Source organism: Procambarus clarkii, chromosome 32, assembly GCF_040958095.1.
Source record: "Procambarus clarkii isolate CNS0578487 chromosome 32, FALCON_Pclarkii_2.0, whole genome shotgun sequence".
Lineage (NCBI taxonomy): Eukaryota > Metazoa > Arthropoda > Malacostraca > Decapoda > Cambaridae > Procambarus > Procambarus clarkii.
The window spans coordinates 42160665-42175762 of NC_091181.1; the positions used below are offsets into that span (position 1 = coordinate 42160665).

At 48.3% G+C, this 15098-nt stretch overlaps 1 protein-coding gene across 1 annotated transcript; it reads right to left on the reverse strand.

The window, feature by feature from the left end:
* Window positions 1-10343: 10343 nt before the first annotated feature.
* LOC138370548 (basic proline-rich protein-like) lies at window positions 10344-11081 on the reverse strand. Its single transcript, XM_069334933.1, has one exon. It carries the CDS (start codon window positions 11079-11081, stop codon window positions 10344-10346), a length of 738 nt encoding a protein of 245 aa, XP_069191034.1.
* Window positions 11082-15098: the final 4017 nt, after the last annotated feature.

Sequence of the window (15098 nt, forward strand, 5' to 3'; positions counted from 1 at the left end):
CCCATCGTCCCCCCAACCATTTTCCTTTCTCCCATCTCTTCGTCCTCCCCACCATCCCCCACTTCCCCATCCTCACGTCCTCCCCACCATAACCCGTTCCCCCCATCCCCTTGTCCTTCCCACCATTCCCCACTCATGCGTCCAATGCGTTCCTAAACGATCTTCTGTTCCCATCAGAAAAATGGGAACCTCAAATGATCTGATATTCCCATCACTGAAAAATAAGAACAATAGTTAAAAAAACGAAATTTAAAAATGAAAAAATAAACTATACTCACGAAATGAATGGTATGGTAAACAATACAACTCAATTCCAACGCAATGTCACACAAAATAATTGAATCAAAATGAAAATAAATTGAATTCTATAAAAATTCAATTTATCAATGCAGTCGGAAACACTAAAATGAATAGTAACATAATTTGTGTTGCTTTTACATACAACAAATGGTACAGTTTTTCGAAAAAAACATGTTTCTACCTGTCACAGGTGTGGCATCTATATAGTAGGTATATAAAAATATGTGCGTATTCGAATGCAACGTTGTGTCAAAATGTCAACCCAATCGGTAAAGAGGTTTCGGAGATTTCCCTCACATGAAAAACACAGTTTTTCAAAAAAATCATGTTTTTACCTGTCACAAACGTAACATCTATATAGTATGTATATAAAAACACGCTCATATGCGAATGGAGCATTGTGTGAAAATTTCAAAGCAATCGGTGAAGAACTTTTGGAGATTAGCGATTTTGAACAAACGAACATTTACATTTTTATTTATATAAATTAAATGACCTTATTGAATTAAATAAAATAGTAAATCCTAATTTATTGTTTTATTTATTACAATGAGGTCATTTAAATTTCATCTAGCTTTACCCCATATAATCTAAACCAGTGCTATTCAACCTGGGTGGACAGTCGACCTTATATTGGAAGAGATTAAGTGAGGGGTGGACAGCTGTCTAGGGGTGGACTACTGGGTGGACGAGATCCTCACCTGCACGTGTCTGTATAATATACAAGAGATACTCTCTCTTTTTCTCTCTCCTATATTTCTTAAAATAATACTACAAATACATATTTGCCTATGGTAACGTCAAGTTGCCACCTTGCCTACTCGCAAGATCCAGATATTATAACCACACGAGGGACTGTCTCGACATTGGTTGTCATGAATCACGCGGCTGAGTTTCCGTTCTCAATTGGCAACACTGTCAACTGTGGACTAGGGAAGTGGTGACTGGTATATCAGTTATTACTGCAGCAGTTACTGGCCACTCCCTGAGTGAGACTGAGCTGCTTGCTTGTTGCAGGGTGTGGTCACGGCGTTGGCGCTCTCTCAGTTGTTGGCTGACATCTGGTTCAAGCAGGTCGCTGTTGTTGGTGTGTGGTGCGCCGGCTAGCCTATGGAGGCGGCTGGCGTTATGGCGTCGTCGGTGACGCGGATTCGGAGGGTGGATTCCGCAGGATTGGAGTTCTCGGCGGCTGCTGATTGGGCGTTGGTTGAGGTGGTGCTTTTTTATGTTTTACGAGGTGGACCTGCACACTATTTACGGCCTTGAGAAGGTCTCTGACAGGCGTGTGGTGGTCAAGTTCTCTGCCCCTGGTCCATATCAGCGCTTCGTGAGTGATTTTGCTGGGCGTTCTCACCAGCTCCCGTGCTCTGCTGGTACTGTGGAGGTGTCGGACCGGTGTGTGGTGCCGACATTGGTCAGCATCCATGGAGTTCCCTTGGACTTTTCCGAGGAGGTCCTTCGCACCTGCTTCTCTCGGTACGGTACTGTGTTCACTCACTGTGTAACTTGTCTCCGCTCAGGCCGCCTGTCGGGCTTGAGGACGAATATGCGGACCCTTGGCATGCGCTTGACATGTGATATTCCTTCTCAGGTCAAGTTCTACGGCTTTAACATGCGGGTATTCTATGAGGATCAACCGTGCACCTGTTTTAGGTGTGGATTGTGTGGGTATCTTGCGGCCGGTTGCACTGCTTCCGGGATGATGGAGCCAGCCCTCTTTCAGGAAGGTGATTTTTCCCCCTTGGGGAGGGGAAGGGCCAAGCCAGGTATTGCAGAGGCCGTGATTGTCCCTTGCTACTCCTCCCCGTCGATGGTTATCTTGAGGGTATCTTGAGATGATTTTGGGGCTTTAATGTCCCCGTGGCCCAGTCCTCGACCAGGCCTCCACCCTCAGGAAGCAGCCCGTGACAGCTGACTAACACCCAGGTACCTATTTTACTGCTAGGTAACAGGGGCATAGGGTGAAAGAAAGTCTGCCCATTGTTTCTCGCCGGCGCCCGGGATCGAACCCGGGACCACAGGATCACAAGTTCAGCGTGCTGTTCGCTCGCCGACCAGCTCCCTGGTGCATTCTGATTTGACTGTTCCTACTCCGGCTGTTCAGCAGTTTGGCCCACCTGGCCCATTGGTGTCTGATGCGGCGCCCTCGCTTCCTGTGCACGTCGTCACTGCGGAGATTCATCGGGATTCAGCTGTTGCTGACATGGAGATGGGTACGTCTGTGGAAGCTGCTCCATCGTGTGTCGTTGGGAGTGGCGATCCTGCGGATCCTTCAAGTGGTGTTGCTCCTTCATCTGGTGGCCGTGCATCCGATGTAGTTGCTGCTGCTCCGGAGGCGCTATGATCCTCTCGTGGCTCTAGAGGGCCTTCCCCGGTCACGACGTCGGATCAGCCCCGTCGTAAGCGGGAGGCACGGACACGTTCCTCAGACAAAGGTCCTCCTATCAAGCGAGGGGGGGGGGGGTCTACAGCTGGGGCTGCTGTGGCGTGCGCCTCTCCTCCTCCTCCCTCTGGTGGCCTGCTGAGGTCTGTTGCTCCCGGGGCTCCCTCTGGAGGCAATGACGCCCCGGAGGCATTTGAGGATGCTCAGTGGGTGGTGTCCTCTGGTGTGGAAGGTACTGGATGGGATGCGCTGACTACGAAGTTTACGAAGTCTACGAAGAGTGCAAGCACAGATGTTCCTGTGAGGCCCTCCACTGCAGGGTTGCTGGATGATGTGCCTACTGTTCTTATTGCCTTCCCTGTCCTAAGGTCATAGGCTCTGGTCCGCCTATGCAGGGGAATGTGGGGTTGGTGGGGTCCTGATTGCTCTTCCTGATGGCGCCTTCTCTGACTTGTGCGATGCTGAATGTGCGTGGGTTGCGTGACTTGGCAGTGCAGATGGTGGCTGTGCTTCGTGAGCAACGTGTAGATGTAGCCTTTATCCAGGAGCATAATGTGAGTGACTTGAGTGCTTTGTCTGGGTTGACTGATGATTTTCATGTAGTGCTTAATCCGCCGAGGATGTCCTTTGGGGGGCACGCTGATGCTGTTCTCTCACAGGGCGACCATTTCCGTGCTTCACACGGAGATGGATGAGGATGGCTGGGTGTTGTTAGCTCGTGTGCGGTACCTCGGGGTGGAGATTCCCTTATTGACTGCATATGCTCCTTCTGGCACAGCACGTCGCCGGGAGAGGGAGGAGTTTTTCCAGGGAGGGCTGTTACACTTCTTGCGTCATGACACAAGGAACATGGTTTTTGAGGGCGATTTTAATTGTGTCACTCAACCACTGGATTGCAATAGTGTGCATCCGCAGAATGTTTCTCCGGCACTTGTCTCCACCTTACAGAGTTGTGGGTTTCGTGATGCTGCTCTCATGTTTGGGGGCGATATGGAATTCACCTTTGCTGTGCGAGGGGCGTGTTCCAGGCTGGATCGCTTTTATGTTCATGGGCAGGAGGGCTCTGTTTTTGCGTTTCGTACGGTTCCTGTTGCCTTTTCTGATCATTGTTTGGTTGTAGTGCGTGTTGCTGTTCGTAGTCAGGTTTGTGTGGGGAGGGGTTGGTGGAAGTTGAATTGTCGGTTGCTGCATTGTCCTTGGGTGCGTGAGGCATTTCGTTGGTGGTGGGTGGGACTTGTTGCTCGCAAGTGCGAGTTTTCGTCTGTGTTAGACTGCCGGGAGTGGTGCAAGGTGGAATTCAAGTGTTTTTTTGTTGTGGTTGCGAAGCGTGAGGCAGTGGGGCGTTTTGGTTTGTTGCGCTTTCTTCAGGCGCGGTTGCCTCGGTTGTATACCTGGTTGATACCTGGTTGATGGGGTTCTGGGAGTTCTTCTACTCCCCAAGCCCGGCCCGAGGCCAGGCTCGACTTGTGACGTCTGTGTTGCTTAATAGTGGGGTTGATTGTTTTGCTGCTATTTCTGTGTGTAAGGAGCGCATTTGTGGTTTGCGGGGGGAGTTGGCAGAGGGGGTTCGAGTGTGGGCTCGTGTTGACGAGCGTGTCTAGTGAACGGCTTTCTCCTTTTCTTTTGCGGAAGGAGAAGTCCCTTCGGGACTCGGTTCTTTTCACTGGTCTCCAGCGTCCTGGTTGATACCTGGTTGATGGGGTTCTGAGAGTTCTTCTACTCCCCAAGCCCGGCCCGAGGCCAGGCTTGACTTGTGAGAGTTTGGTCCACCAGGCTGTTGCTTGGAGCGGCCCGCAGGCCCACATACCCACCACAGCCCGGTTGGTCCAGCACTCCTTGGAGGAGTGCAGGAGAACCGTCCGGACGGTTCTGTTTTGTCTAACACAGATGGGGTCCTGTTGTACGTGCAGCAGAAGTTGGGGGCATTGTATGAGGAGGTAGGGGTGGATGAGGATCTGGCTGCTTTCTTTTTGCATCACTGCTCGCCTGGTTTGTCGGCTGCAGGTTGTTCCGCTTTGGTGAGGGACGTGTCGTCGGCTGTGCTTTGGGGTGTGGTGCAGTCTTTCCAATCCGGCAGGGTGCCTGGCTCGAATGGGCTCCCTGTGGAATTTTATGTGACGTTTTGGGATGTGCTTGGTGAGGCTTTTTTGGAGGTGGTGCGGTTTTGTTTCCAGACCTGTTGTTTACCCGCGTCCCATTATGATGGGGTTGTGCGGTTGCTGCTGAAGCCAGGTGATTTGCGTTTTCTATCAAATTGGCGGCCGATCAGCCTGTTAAATGTTGATTATAAGGTTGTCTCGAAGTTGCTGGCGGGTCGGTGTCAGGATGTTATTGGTTCTGTGGTTTCGGTTGAGCAATTTTGTGGCGTTCCGGGTAGGTCTTTGCTTCATTGCAATGCTCTTTTACGTGATGTGATTCTGTGTGCCTCTGAGCTTAACCTACCTGCGGCGATGCTCAGCTTAGATTGGTCGAAGGCATTCGACCGTGTGTCGATAGTGTTGCAGGCAATGGAGAGGTTCGGGTTTCCTCCGTTGTTTGTTTCTTGGGTACGTATGTTGTATGCACGTTGTCATAGTCGTGTGTGCATTAATGTTTTTTTTAGTGCCCGTTTTGACGTTCGCCGATCGGTGAGGCAGGGGTGTCCCTTATCTATGCTCCTTTATGTTATTTTTTCAGGAGCCTTTGTTTCGTGCGGTTCAGTCCTATGCTTTCGTGGTTCCTCCGAGGCTGCCCGCTGGTCTCTGTTTACCGATCTGTGGGTATGCTGACGATACAGTTCTGTTTGTGGCGACCGATGGCTCTGAGGTTGCGGTTCAGGACCTTGTTCGGCGTTTTGAGCTGGCCACTGGGGCCCTTGTTAAGTCCTGTCTGATGGGAATGGGGAGCTGGGCCTCCCATTCAGTGTGGGCGGGGTCGTGGTTTCCGGTGGTTAGGTCGCTTCGGGTTCTCAGAGTTACTTGGTTTAGCTCGTATGACCAATCCTTGGAGTGGAATTGGGATGCGGTGTCTCGGTCGGTTGAGGTGGCGGTTGGTTTGTTATACTCGCGTCCGTTGACGGTTTATGAGCCGGCGATTGTTGTTACTAGTAAAGTTCTTTCAAGGGTGTGGTTTTTGGCTCGGTGCTTCCCTCTGGATCGGCGGCGTGCTCATAGGTTGGAGTGCAGAGTCTATCGGTATGTGTGGTGTGGGAAGTATCATCCGGTTCGTCGCTCCTCCATGGTTTTGTGAGTAGAGGAGGGGGGGGGGTGTTGGCATCCCTGATGTTTTTACCAAGGCATTGGCTTTGTTTTGGGTGTCGTTGCATTAGTATTTGGGGGTGGGTGGGGACCTCAATGCGCTTGGGGTTTATTTCTGTTCAGTTCGATTTAGCCATTTGCTTGAGTTAGGGGCTGGGTGTGAGGTCGCCTTTTGTACACCTGCTGTGTATTCGTGGGCGGTTGGGATTCTGCGGGAGCTCTGTCGTGTTCCTGGATTTTTGTCCCTGTCGTGTCGGGTGGTTTATGGGGCTCTCCTTCGTTGTGTGAGCCATCGGGTTGAGGGTTTGTTACTGTGCTGGGATTGTGGGGGGGGGGGAATTTGGTAGGTCTTGGGTGGGCGGCATTTGGCACCGCAGCAGCGGAAGTTTCTCTTTCGTATGCTGCATGAGTCCTTGACCTCGAATGATCGTTTGTGTATGTTTGGGTTGCGTTCTTCAGCGGCGTGCGTGCATTGTGGATTGGTTGAGACGCAGTTACATGTATTTTATTTTTGTGAGAGGGTACAGGGCTTAGTTGAATGGTTGCGTGATGTGATTGCGGTGTTCTGTGGGCCCGGGTTTCGAGGGGGATATTTTACGGCTCCTGTTTCTTTCGTTTCCTCAGGGATCCAGGCGGCTTCGAAACACCCTGAGTATCTTGATTGAGGATTGTGTGTTTTGCGCGTGGGTTGGGCGCTTGGAGGGCTACAGGGTTCGCCGGATTCTGGGTTTTCTGCGTGGGCGTTTGCGTTTCACGTGGTGGTGGTTGCGGCGTGCTTTTCCGGTTGAATTTGCTGGTTGGTTCACTGACGCATATGTTCGGTGTGATGCTTTGGGGTTGGGAGGGTCGGGGGTTTGATCAATGTATTGGTGTAGTTGCAGTGGATTTGGGAGAAGGACCAAATGACTTGATGGGTCATTTGGGCGTTTGAGTTGTGTGTATTTCCCCCGCCCCCCTTAGGGTTTCCTCGGTGGTGTGTTTTTTTGTGTTGCTCCTTGTGTGTGTTTGTCCTTGTTGTTTGGGTTTGTGTGTGATTTGTGCTTCTTTGCTGGATCCTGCATGTTCCGGTGTTTTTTCTTTTTGTGTGTGCTTGGCTGTGGTTCTGGACCTTGTTTCCCAGGTCCCTTGCGTTTCGGTGTTTCATTCTGTTTGTTTGTGTGGGTGTTTAATTGCGTACGGCTCCTGTGTGCGCCAGTCCTTGTGTTCTGGTGTGTCTACGTGTGTGTGTCTTTTCATATGTTCCACCGGTTCCTGCGTGCTCCGGTGCTGTGCTCCTGTTTGTGTGGGCTTATGCCTTGTGTGTGTGGTCCTTTTGGGTACTTTTATCCATCATGCTTAATGTATTTTTTCCCTTGTGTTATTTTATCATGTTTTTTTTATGCCGCTGGCTTGTTATATGTGTAGATGCTCTGTGTGTGCCTTTGTGTTCTCTGTGATACTCCTGTGGATCTTGTGTTATGCTTGCTTGGATTTCTTTTTTTTTAATGTTGTATTTATGTACAAAAAAAATTCTGGTGTATTCATGCTCTTGCATTTGTTTTTGCATACTGCTTGTTGTCATAAGAGTTCTTTTGGTTCTTTACCATGTACTTTGTCAGGCTTTGTATATTTTTTATTGTATATATTGTACTTTTATAAATAAAAAAGTTATTACTGCAGTGTAACTGCACTTCTTCACTTCACATTGGAATTAGGGGAATTAATTGGTTGTGTTATTATATTTCAAAATTATATTTAAATCAAGTATTATTTCCACATTAATTCTGATTAGTTAGTCTTAGTACTGTGTCGTTCCCATTTGGATTAGTTTGGTTTCAGATTTTTAATTTCAATTTTGATTTTTAATTTTAATTTATGCATTATTATAACAAAAAAAAGCTAACTCATCCTTATTTATTTTCCAGATTTCAACATTATTGCTCAACTTTTGCAGGCCAGGTCAATTTACAAGTACTTCAAAAAGATAGATGAGAATCCTGAGCCTGCAGAATCTGTTGCAGTTGGTGCAGCAGTTGATGCAACAAGAAAAGATGATGTTTCAAATCAAGATGGAGCTGCATCACTGGATTTCACAGAGGAAAAGAGGCTTCCGAAAACGTTGCATCTTCAACTCATAAAAAGCGACGAAAACGGTGGAATGATCAGAACATTGTATTTGGATTCTTCCGGCCAGTACATGAAGCTTCAAATCCCCTCCCACCAGGCAAGTGCTTCTTTTGTAATGCCACGTACAGTATTGAAAATGTTGTTCCTTCAAAACTTGCACGGCATTTAATGACGAAGCACCCTGAACACCAAAACAAACCAAACCAATTTTTTTAGGCAACTTTGGAAGCATATTGAAGCAACAGTCAACCTTTAAAAGTCAAGCCCTCTGACATGAAAGCATTTGCTCCTGCTTCTCTTACGATGACACACATCGTTCTTCAGAAAAAAAACATTCACTGAACTTGAAAATGTTGTACTGCCGTGTCTTGAAGTAGCAAGCTGACCTTACATGGAGGGAAAGATGCAGTGAAGAAAGTGAAGCAGATTCCGTTGTCTGATACTACAATAAGTCGTCGGACTGTGATGTTAGCAGATGACCTGAAGGAACAGCGTGTTAAAAAATTGCGTCTAGCCTCTTTGTTTGGCATTCAACTGGAAGAAACCACAGACATAGGAGAAGCACAGCTGATTGTTTACTGTCGGTTTCCAGACTTAGAAGAGAAAACCATTGTTCAACATTATTTGTGCTGCCTCCAACTGGGCGTAGAAACAACAGCACACAACATTTTTCAGAAACTTCGTGATCTCATTATTGAAGTGGGCATTGACTGGTCAAAATGCAAGTCTGTTACTACTGATGGTGTGAAAGCTATGGTCGGTGCAATGCACCGACCATAGACTACACCATAGACTTCGACCATTGACTACAACGCAATGGCATTGTAAAGAAAATCCAAGCGGTCTCACCAAATTGTATCGCAATTCACTGCGTGATTCCCAGGGAAGCGTTAGTGGCAAAGCGACTGAATGAAACTAGAAATGCTAAAGAGGAAAGTGACTTTGAGCTTCTTCTTGATGAAGTTGTCAAAATGTTCAGTCATATCTGTGCATATGCAAAACAGCATAGAATGTTTCGTGAGTTGTGTAAGGATATGGAAGCTAATTTCACAAAACTCCTCCTTCATATTGAAGTACGTTGGCTATCTCGGGGTAAGGTTCTTAATCGAGTATTTACATTGAGAGAGCAGCTCTGTGTTTTCTTTACTGAGGAAGCAAACACCATGGCAGTTAAATGTCAGGCTGTGCTCTGGCTGGCAAAATTGTCTTACATGGCTTCAATCTTCGATCATCTGAACAAGTTAAACATCAGACAGCAAGGCAAAGGTGGGGATATTTTTACAAGTATAAGGAAAATAAATACATCTAAACTGAAGGTAAAAAAAAGGAAAAGCAATATAGAAAACAAGTGCTTTTCTGATTTTGAATTATTTGACTCGTTTATGAGAGAAAGTGGCTGGGAACACGGCATGCAGGCAACAGAGCAGACACTGGAGGTACATATGTCACACTTAGTTATCAGACACCTTACTTTAATGCAAGAAAACCTTTACTTCTATTTCCCAGACAGTGAGAATGACCAGCTGACCTCCAACATGTGGATGCTTTATAGCTTCACAGATGAAGCAACTGATCATTGTGATGCTCTTTTGGAGCTTCAGGCAGATTATTCACAAAAAAGCAGTTTAAAAGACATTTAGCCATCCCGTGGATTCCTGGGTTACCCTGCTTGATGTTCCAGAGTACAAGGGTCTAACTGAGCAGGCAATAGCCATATTTGTACAGATGCCAACATCATATTTATGATATTTCTGTGAGCAAGGATTTTCAAGTTTAGTTTTGGTGAAGACAAAGAAAAGGAAAGTAATCATGAACTTGGATCCCCTCATGCGAGTTGCACTTGCACTCGTCTGACACCTCTGTTCAACATGTTAGCAGACAAAGTACAACAGCAGCCAAGCCACTGAATTTTTTTTAAAGGATAACTATTTGTTTTATTAATTGATACCGTACCAAATATAACATTGTCTGCAATTTTACTTTAGTGAAGGAAAATGCGTCTAAATGGCATACTTTATGTTATCTTGTGTATCTTGAGCCTCACAGTTTGAGATGAGGTGTGTAAATATATGGATGAATATGTAAAAGTTAAATAAAATTAAGAGAAACTGCTTTTTTCTGTTCACATAGTCATAAAAATGAGATATGAAACATAGATTTTATATATTAAAAACGTGAGATTTTTAATGAGACTTTTTCGTGGTGGGTGGGGGGGGGGGGTTGGCAGCTTCTACTTTGTCACCAATAGGGGAGGACGACATTAAAAAAAAGGTCGAAGACCACTGATCTAAATTAACCCAGGCTAGGATTTTACTAGCTCAACCAATCAAATATTTCCAGTTTTGGAGGTTCAGAGAACACGTTAGAGGCGGACCGGTGACGAACCGGTGACGGGCCGGTGACGGGCCGGTGACGAACTGGTGACGGGCCGGTGACGAACTGGTGACGGGCCGGTGACGGGCCGGTGACGAACTGGTGACGGGCCGGTGACGGGCCGGTGACGAACCGGTGACGGGCCGGTGACGAACCGGTGACGGACCGGTGACGGGCCGGTGACGAACCGGTGACGGGCCGGTGACGGGCCGGTGACGAACCGGTGACGGGCCGGTGACGGGCCGGTGACGGGCGGGCCAGTGACGGGCGGGCCTGTGACGGGCGGGCCGGTGACGAACCGGTGACGGGCCGGTGACGGGCGGGCCAGTGACAGGCCAGTGACGGGCCTGTGACGAGCCAGTGGCGGGTGGACCAGTGACGGCCGGACCAGTGACGGGCGGGCCGGTAGCGGGCGGGCCTGTGACGGGCGGGCCGGTGACGGGCGGGCCGGTGACGGGCGGGCCTGTGACGGGCGGGCCTGTGACGGGCGGGCCGGTGACGGGCGGGCCGGTGACGGGCGGGCCTGTGACGGGCGGGCCGGTGACGAGCGGGCCGGTGACGGGCGGGCCTTTGACGGGCGGGCCGGTGGTGGGCGGGCCTGTGACGGGCGGGCCGGTAACGGGCGGGCCGGTGACGGGCGGGCCTGTGACGGGCGGGCCGGTGAAGGGCCGGTGACGGGCCATTGACGGGCCATTGACGGGCCATTGACGGGCCATTGACGGGCCGGTGACGGGCCCCCACAGGCTGGAAAGCACGAATCTAAACTCGGGCAACTATGCCAGATTTATTCATCAAAGTTAGCCAATATCGCTCAACAGTGATACAAACAATTTCCCGCCAAATCTGTGGTGGACACACATTGGAAGGTTGTGATGGATGTGAAGCTCTTTATGGACTCTCCTATGGTTCAACTGTAATATTTTCCAACCAACATAAAACACGTGCATGCACGCGCATACACACATGCAGACACACATACACGCAGACACACACATACATGCAGACACACACACACATACATCCCTGGCTAACACACACAGCCCTGTTAGCCCTGGCTAACATCAGAACTGCCTTCAGGAACCTGTGTAAGGAATCATTCAGAACCTTGCATACCACATATGTAAGGCCAATCCTGGAGTATGCGGCCACAGCATGGAGCCCGTACCTTGTCAAGCACAAGGCGAAGCTTGAAAAAGTTCACAGATATGCCACTAGGCTAGTCCCAGAACTAAGAGGCAGGAGTTACGAAGAAAGGCTGCGAGAAATGAACCCCACGACACTAGAAGAAAGAAGAGTAAGGGGGGGACATGATCACTACCTACAAAATTATCAGAGGAATTGACAGGGTAGATAAAGAAAAACTGTTTAACACTGGTGGTACGCGAACAAGGGGACGCAGGTGGAAATTGAGTACCCAAATGAGCCACAGGGACGTTAGAAAGAACTTTTTCAGTGTCAGAGTAGTTAACAGGTGGAATGCATGAAGCAGTGATGTGGTGGAGGCTGACTCCATACACAGTTTCAAATGTGGATATGATAGAGCCCAGTAGGCTCAGGAATCTGTGCACCAGTTGATTGACGGTTGAGAGGCGGGACTAAAGAGCTAGAGATCAACCCCAGCAAGCACAATTAGGTGAGCACACACACACACACACACACACACACACACACACACACACACACACACACACAAAGAGAATAACGTCTGCGGCATATGCGAGGCTGGCTAACATCAGAACGGCGTTCAGGAACCGGTGTAAGGAATCATTCAGAATCTTGTACACCACATATGTAAGACCAATCCTGGAGTATGCGGCCCCAGCATGGAGCCCGTACCTTGTCAAGCACAAGACGAAGCTGGAAAAAGTCCAAAGGTATGCCACTAGACTAGTCCCAGAACTAAGAGGCATGAGTTATGAGGAAAGGCTTCGGGAAATGCACCTTACGACAGTGGAAGACAGAAGAGTAAGGGGGGACATGATCACAACCTACAAAATCCTCAGGGGAATCGACCGGGTACACAAGGATGAACTATTCAACACTGGAGGGATGCGAACAAGGGGACACAGGTGGAACCTGAGTACCCAAATGAGCCACAGAGACGTTAGAAAGAACTTTTTCAGTGTCAGAGTAGTTAGTAAATGGAATGCACTAGGAAGTGATGAGGTGGAGGCTGACTCCATACACAGTTTCAAATGTAGATATGATAGAGCCCAGTAGGCTCAGGAATCTGTACAGCAGTTGATTGACGGTTGAGAGGAGGGACCAAAGAGCCAAAGCTCAACCAACCCCCGCAAGCACAATTAGGTGAGTACACACACACACACACACAGAAGGGGCGGGACCAAAGGCGACAAGAAACTTTTTAAGCCAGCATGTCAGGGAGCCCACAAGGATGAGAGGAAATGATGAACCAGCGAGACTCGACCTAGTCTTCACTCTGAACGACTCCGACATAAGAGAAATCGGTTTCGAGGCCCCAGTAGGAATGAGCGACCACAGTGTCCTGGTGTTTGAGTATCTGATTGAAGTAGGCGGATTGAACTTGAGGAGAGGTACTATAAAAAAGGGCTGGCATTCCGAAAGGGAAACTATGAGGAGATAAGAAAATTCCTAAAAGATATAACATGGGAAACAGAGCTCAGGGGAAAGACGGCCCAAGACATGATTTACTACATCACGCAAAAGTGCAAAGAAGCAGCAAACAAGTTTATCCCAGTTCTAAAGGAAAACAATGAAATGAAGATGAGAAACCCATGGTTTAATCAAAGATGTAGGCTAGCTAAGCAGCAAAGTAAAAGGGCGTGGAGAAACTATGGGAATGACAGGACAATTGAGAGCATAGAAAGATATCAGAGTGTCAGGAATGATTATGTCAGGTTGAGAGGAGAGGAAGAATGACAATACAAAAATGACATCGCAAGCAAGGCAAAGACTCAGCCTAAATTGCTGCACAGTCACATCAGGAGAAAAACAACAGTAAAGGAACAGGTAATGAAATTAAGGATAGGGGCAGAAGGATTCACTACAAACGACAAGAAGTGTGTGAGGAACTAAATAAGAAATTCCAGGTTTCACTTTAGAGCAAGGGGAAGTTCCAGAGATAAGAGAGGGAATAGTTAACCAGGGACCACTAGAAGAGTTTGAGATTACCTGTGGGGATGTAAGGAAGCTCTTGCTAGAGTTGGATGTGACAAAGACTATAGGCCCAGATGGAATCTTCCCTTGGATACTAAAGGAAGGAGCAGAAGCTCTGTGCCTGCCACTCTCCATAATGTACAATAAATCATTGGCAACAGGGGAGCTGCCAAGAATTTGGAAAGCGGCAAATGTAGTCCCGATATACAAGAAGGGGATAGACAGGAGGCACTGAACTACAGGCCAATGTCCCTAACTTGCATACCATGCAAGCTGATGGAGAAGATTGTGCGAAAAAAGTTAGAGGAACATCTGGAGCAAAAGAACTTTGTAACACAGTATCAACATGGGTTCAGGGATGGCCAGTCCTGTTTCACAGGATTAATTGAATTATATGACCAGGCAACAAAAATCAGGCAAGAAAGGGAGGGGTGGGCTGACTGCATATATTTGGATTGCCAGAAAGCCTTTGGCACAGTACCACACAAGAAGCTAGTGAAAAAGCTGGAGGTGCAGGCTGGAGTGAAAAGGAAGGTACTCCATTGGATAAGGGAGTACCTAAGCACCAGAAGACAAGAGTCACTGTGAGGGGTGAGGTCTCAGATTGGCGAGTCGTCACCAGTGGAGTCCCGCAGGGGTCGGTCCTTGGACCTGTACTGTTTTTGATATATGTAAATGATCTCCCAGAAGGTATAGACTCGTTTCTTTCACTGTTTGCTGATGATCCAAAAATTATGGGGAGGATTGAAAGAGAGGAGGATAGTAGGAGGCTACAAGATGACCTAAACAGACTGAATGAATGGTCCAGCAAATGGCTGCTAAAGTTCAACCCGAGTAAATGCAAATTAATGAAACTAGGCGGTGGAAACTGAAGGCCAGACACAGGATTGAATAGGATATGAAGTACTTCATGAAACGCACAGAGAGAAAGATCTAGGAGTTGATATCACACCAAATCTGTATCTAGAAGCCCACATAAAAAGAATTATGTCTGGAGCGGAATTTTTAAGACTATTTGCACACGGTCCTCGGCGTCCTTACACCGCTGGATTAGGCTTCCTCGCACTTCCCTGAAGTATTGCAGTCCTTGTTAGTCACTATATATTCGGCAGGCTGTATATATCCACTTAAGGAGGCTCTTAGACCTCGGAATTCTGAGAGCTCAATCGGCGCACGTCCGCTCTCAATGAAGCGCCAAGTATCTCTGAGCGCCAGGCGTTGGGCCAGGTCTCTCGGTGACGTCACAGACCCAGGGGCGGGCTCTGATTGGTCAACGAAGTCATGTGACCTCAGCCAGCCAATCACCGACCGGCGGGGCGCCGTTCACAAAATGGTGGATTTGCAGCCCAGAGGGCACCATTTTGTTGTACCCAGGGCGTGTCTTTTCCACTTCCCTGCAACTTTACAAATGCAAATTTCTCCCCAAATAAACAACCATTCTGGAAGCCTCATACCTCCAAAGATTCCCTGCACCTCAGAGAACCTGCAGGTAAGCTGATATGACTCTTACAGCTGGCATATGGGAGAAACTGGATAGGGCACCGTCACATAACCCCCCACCC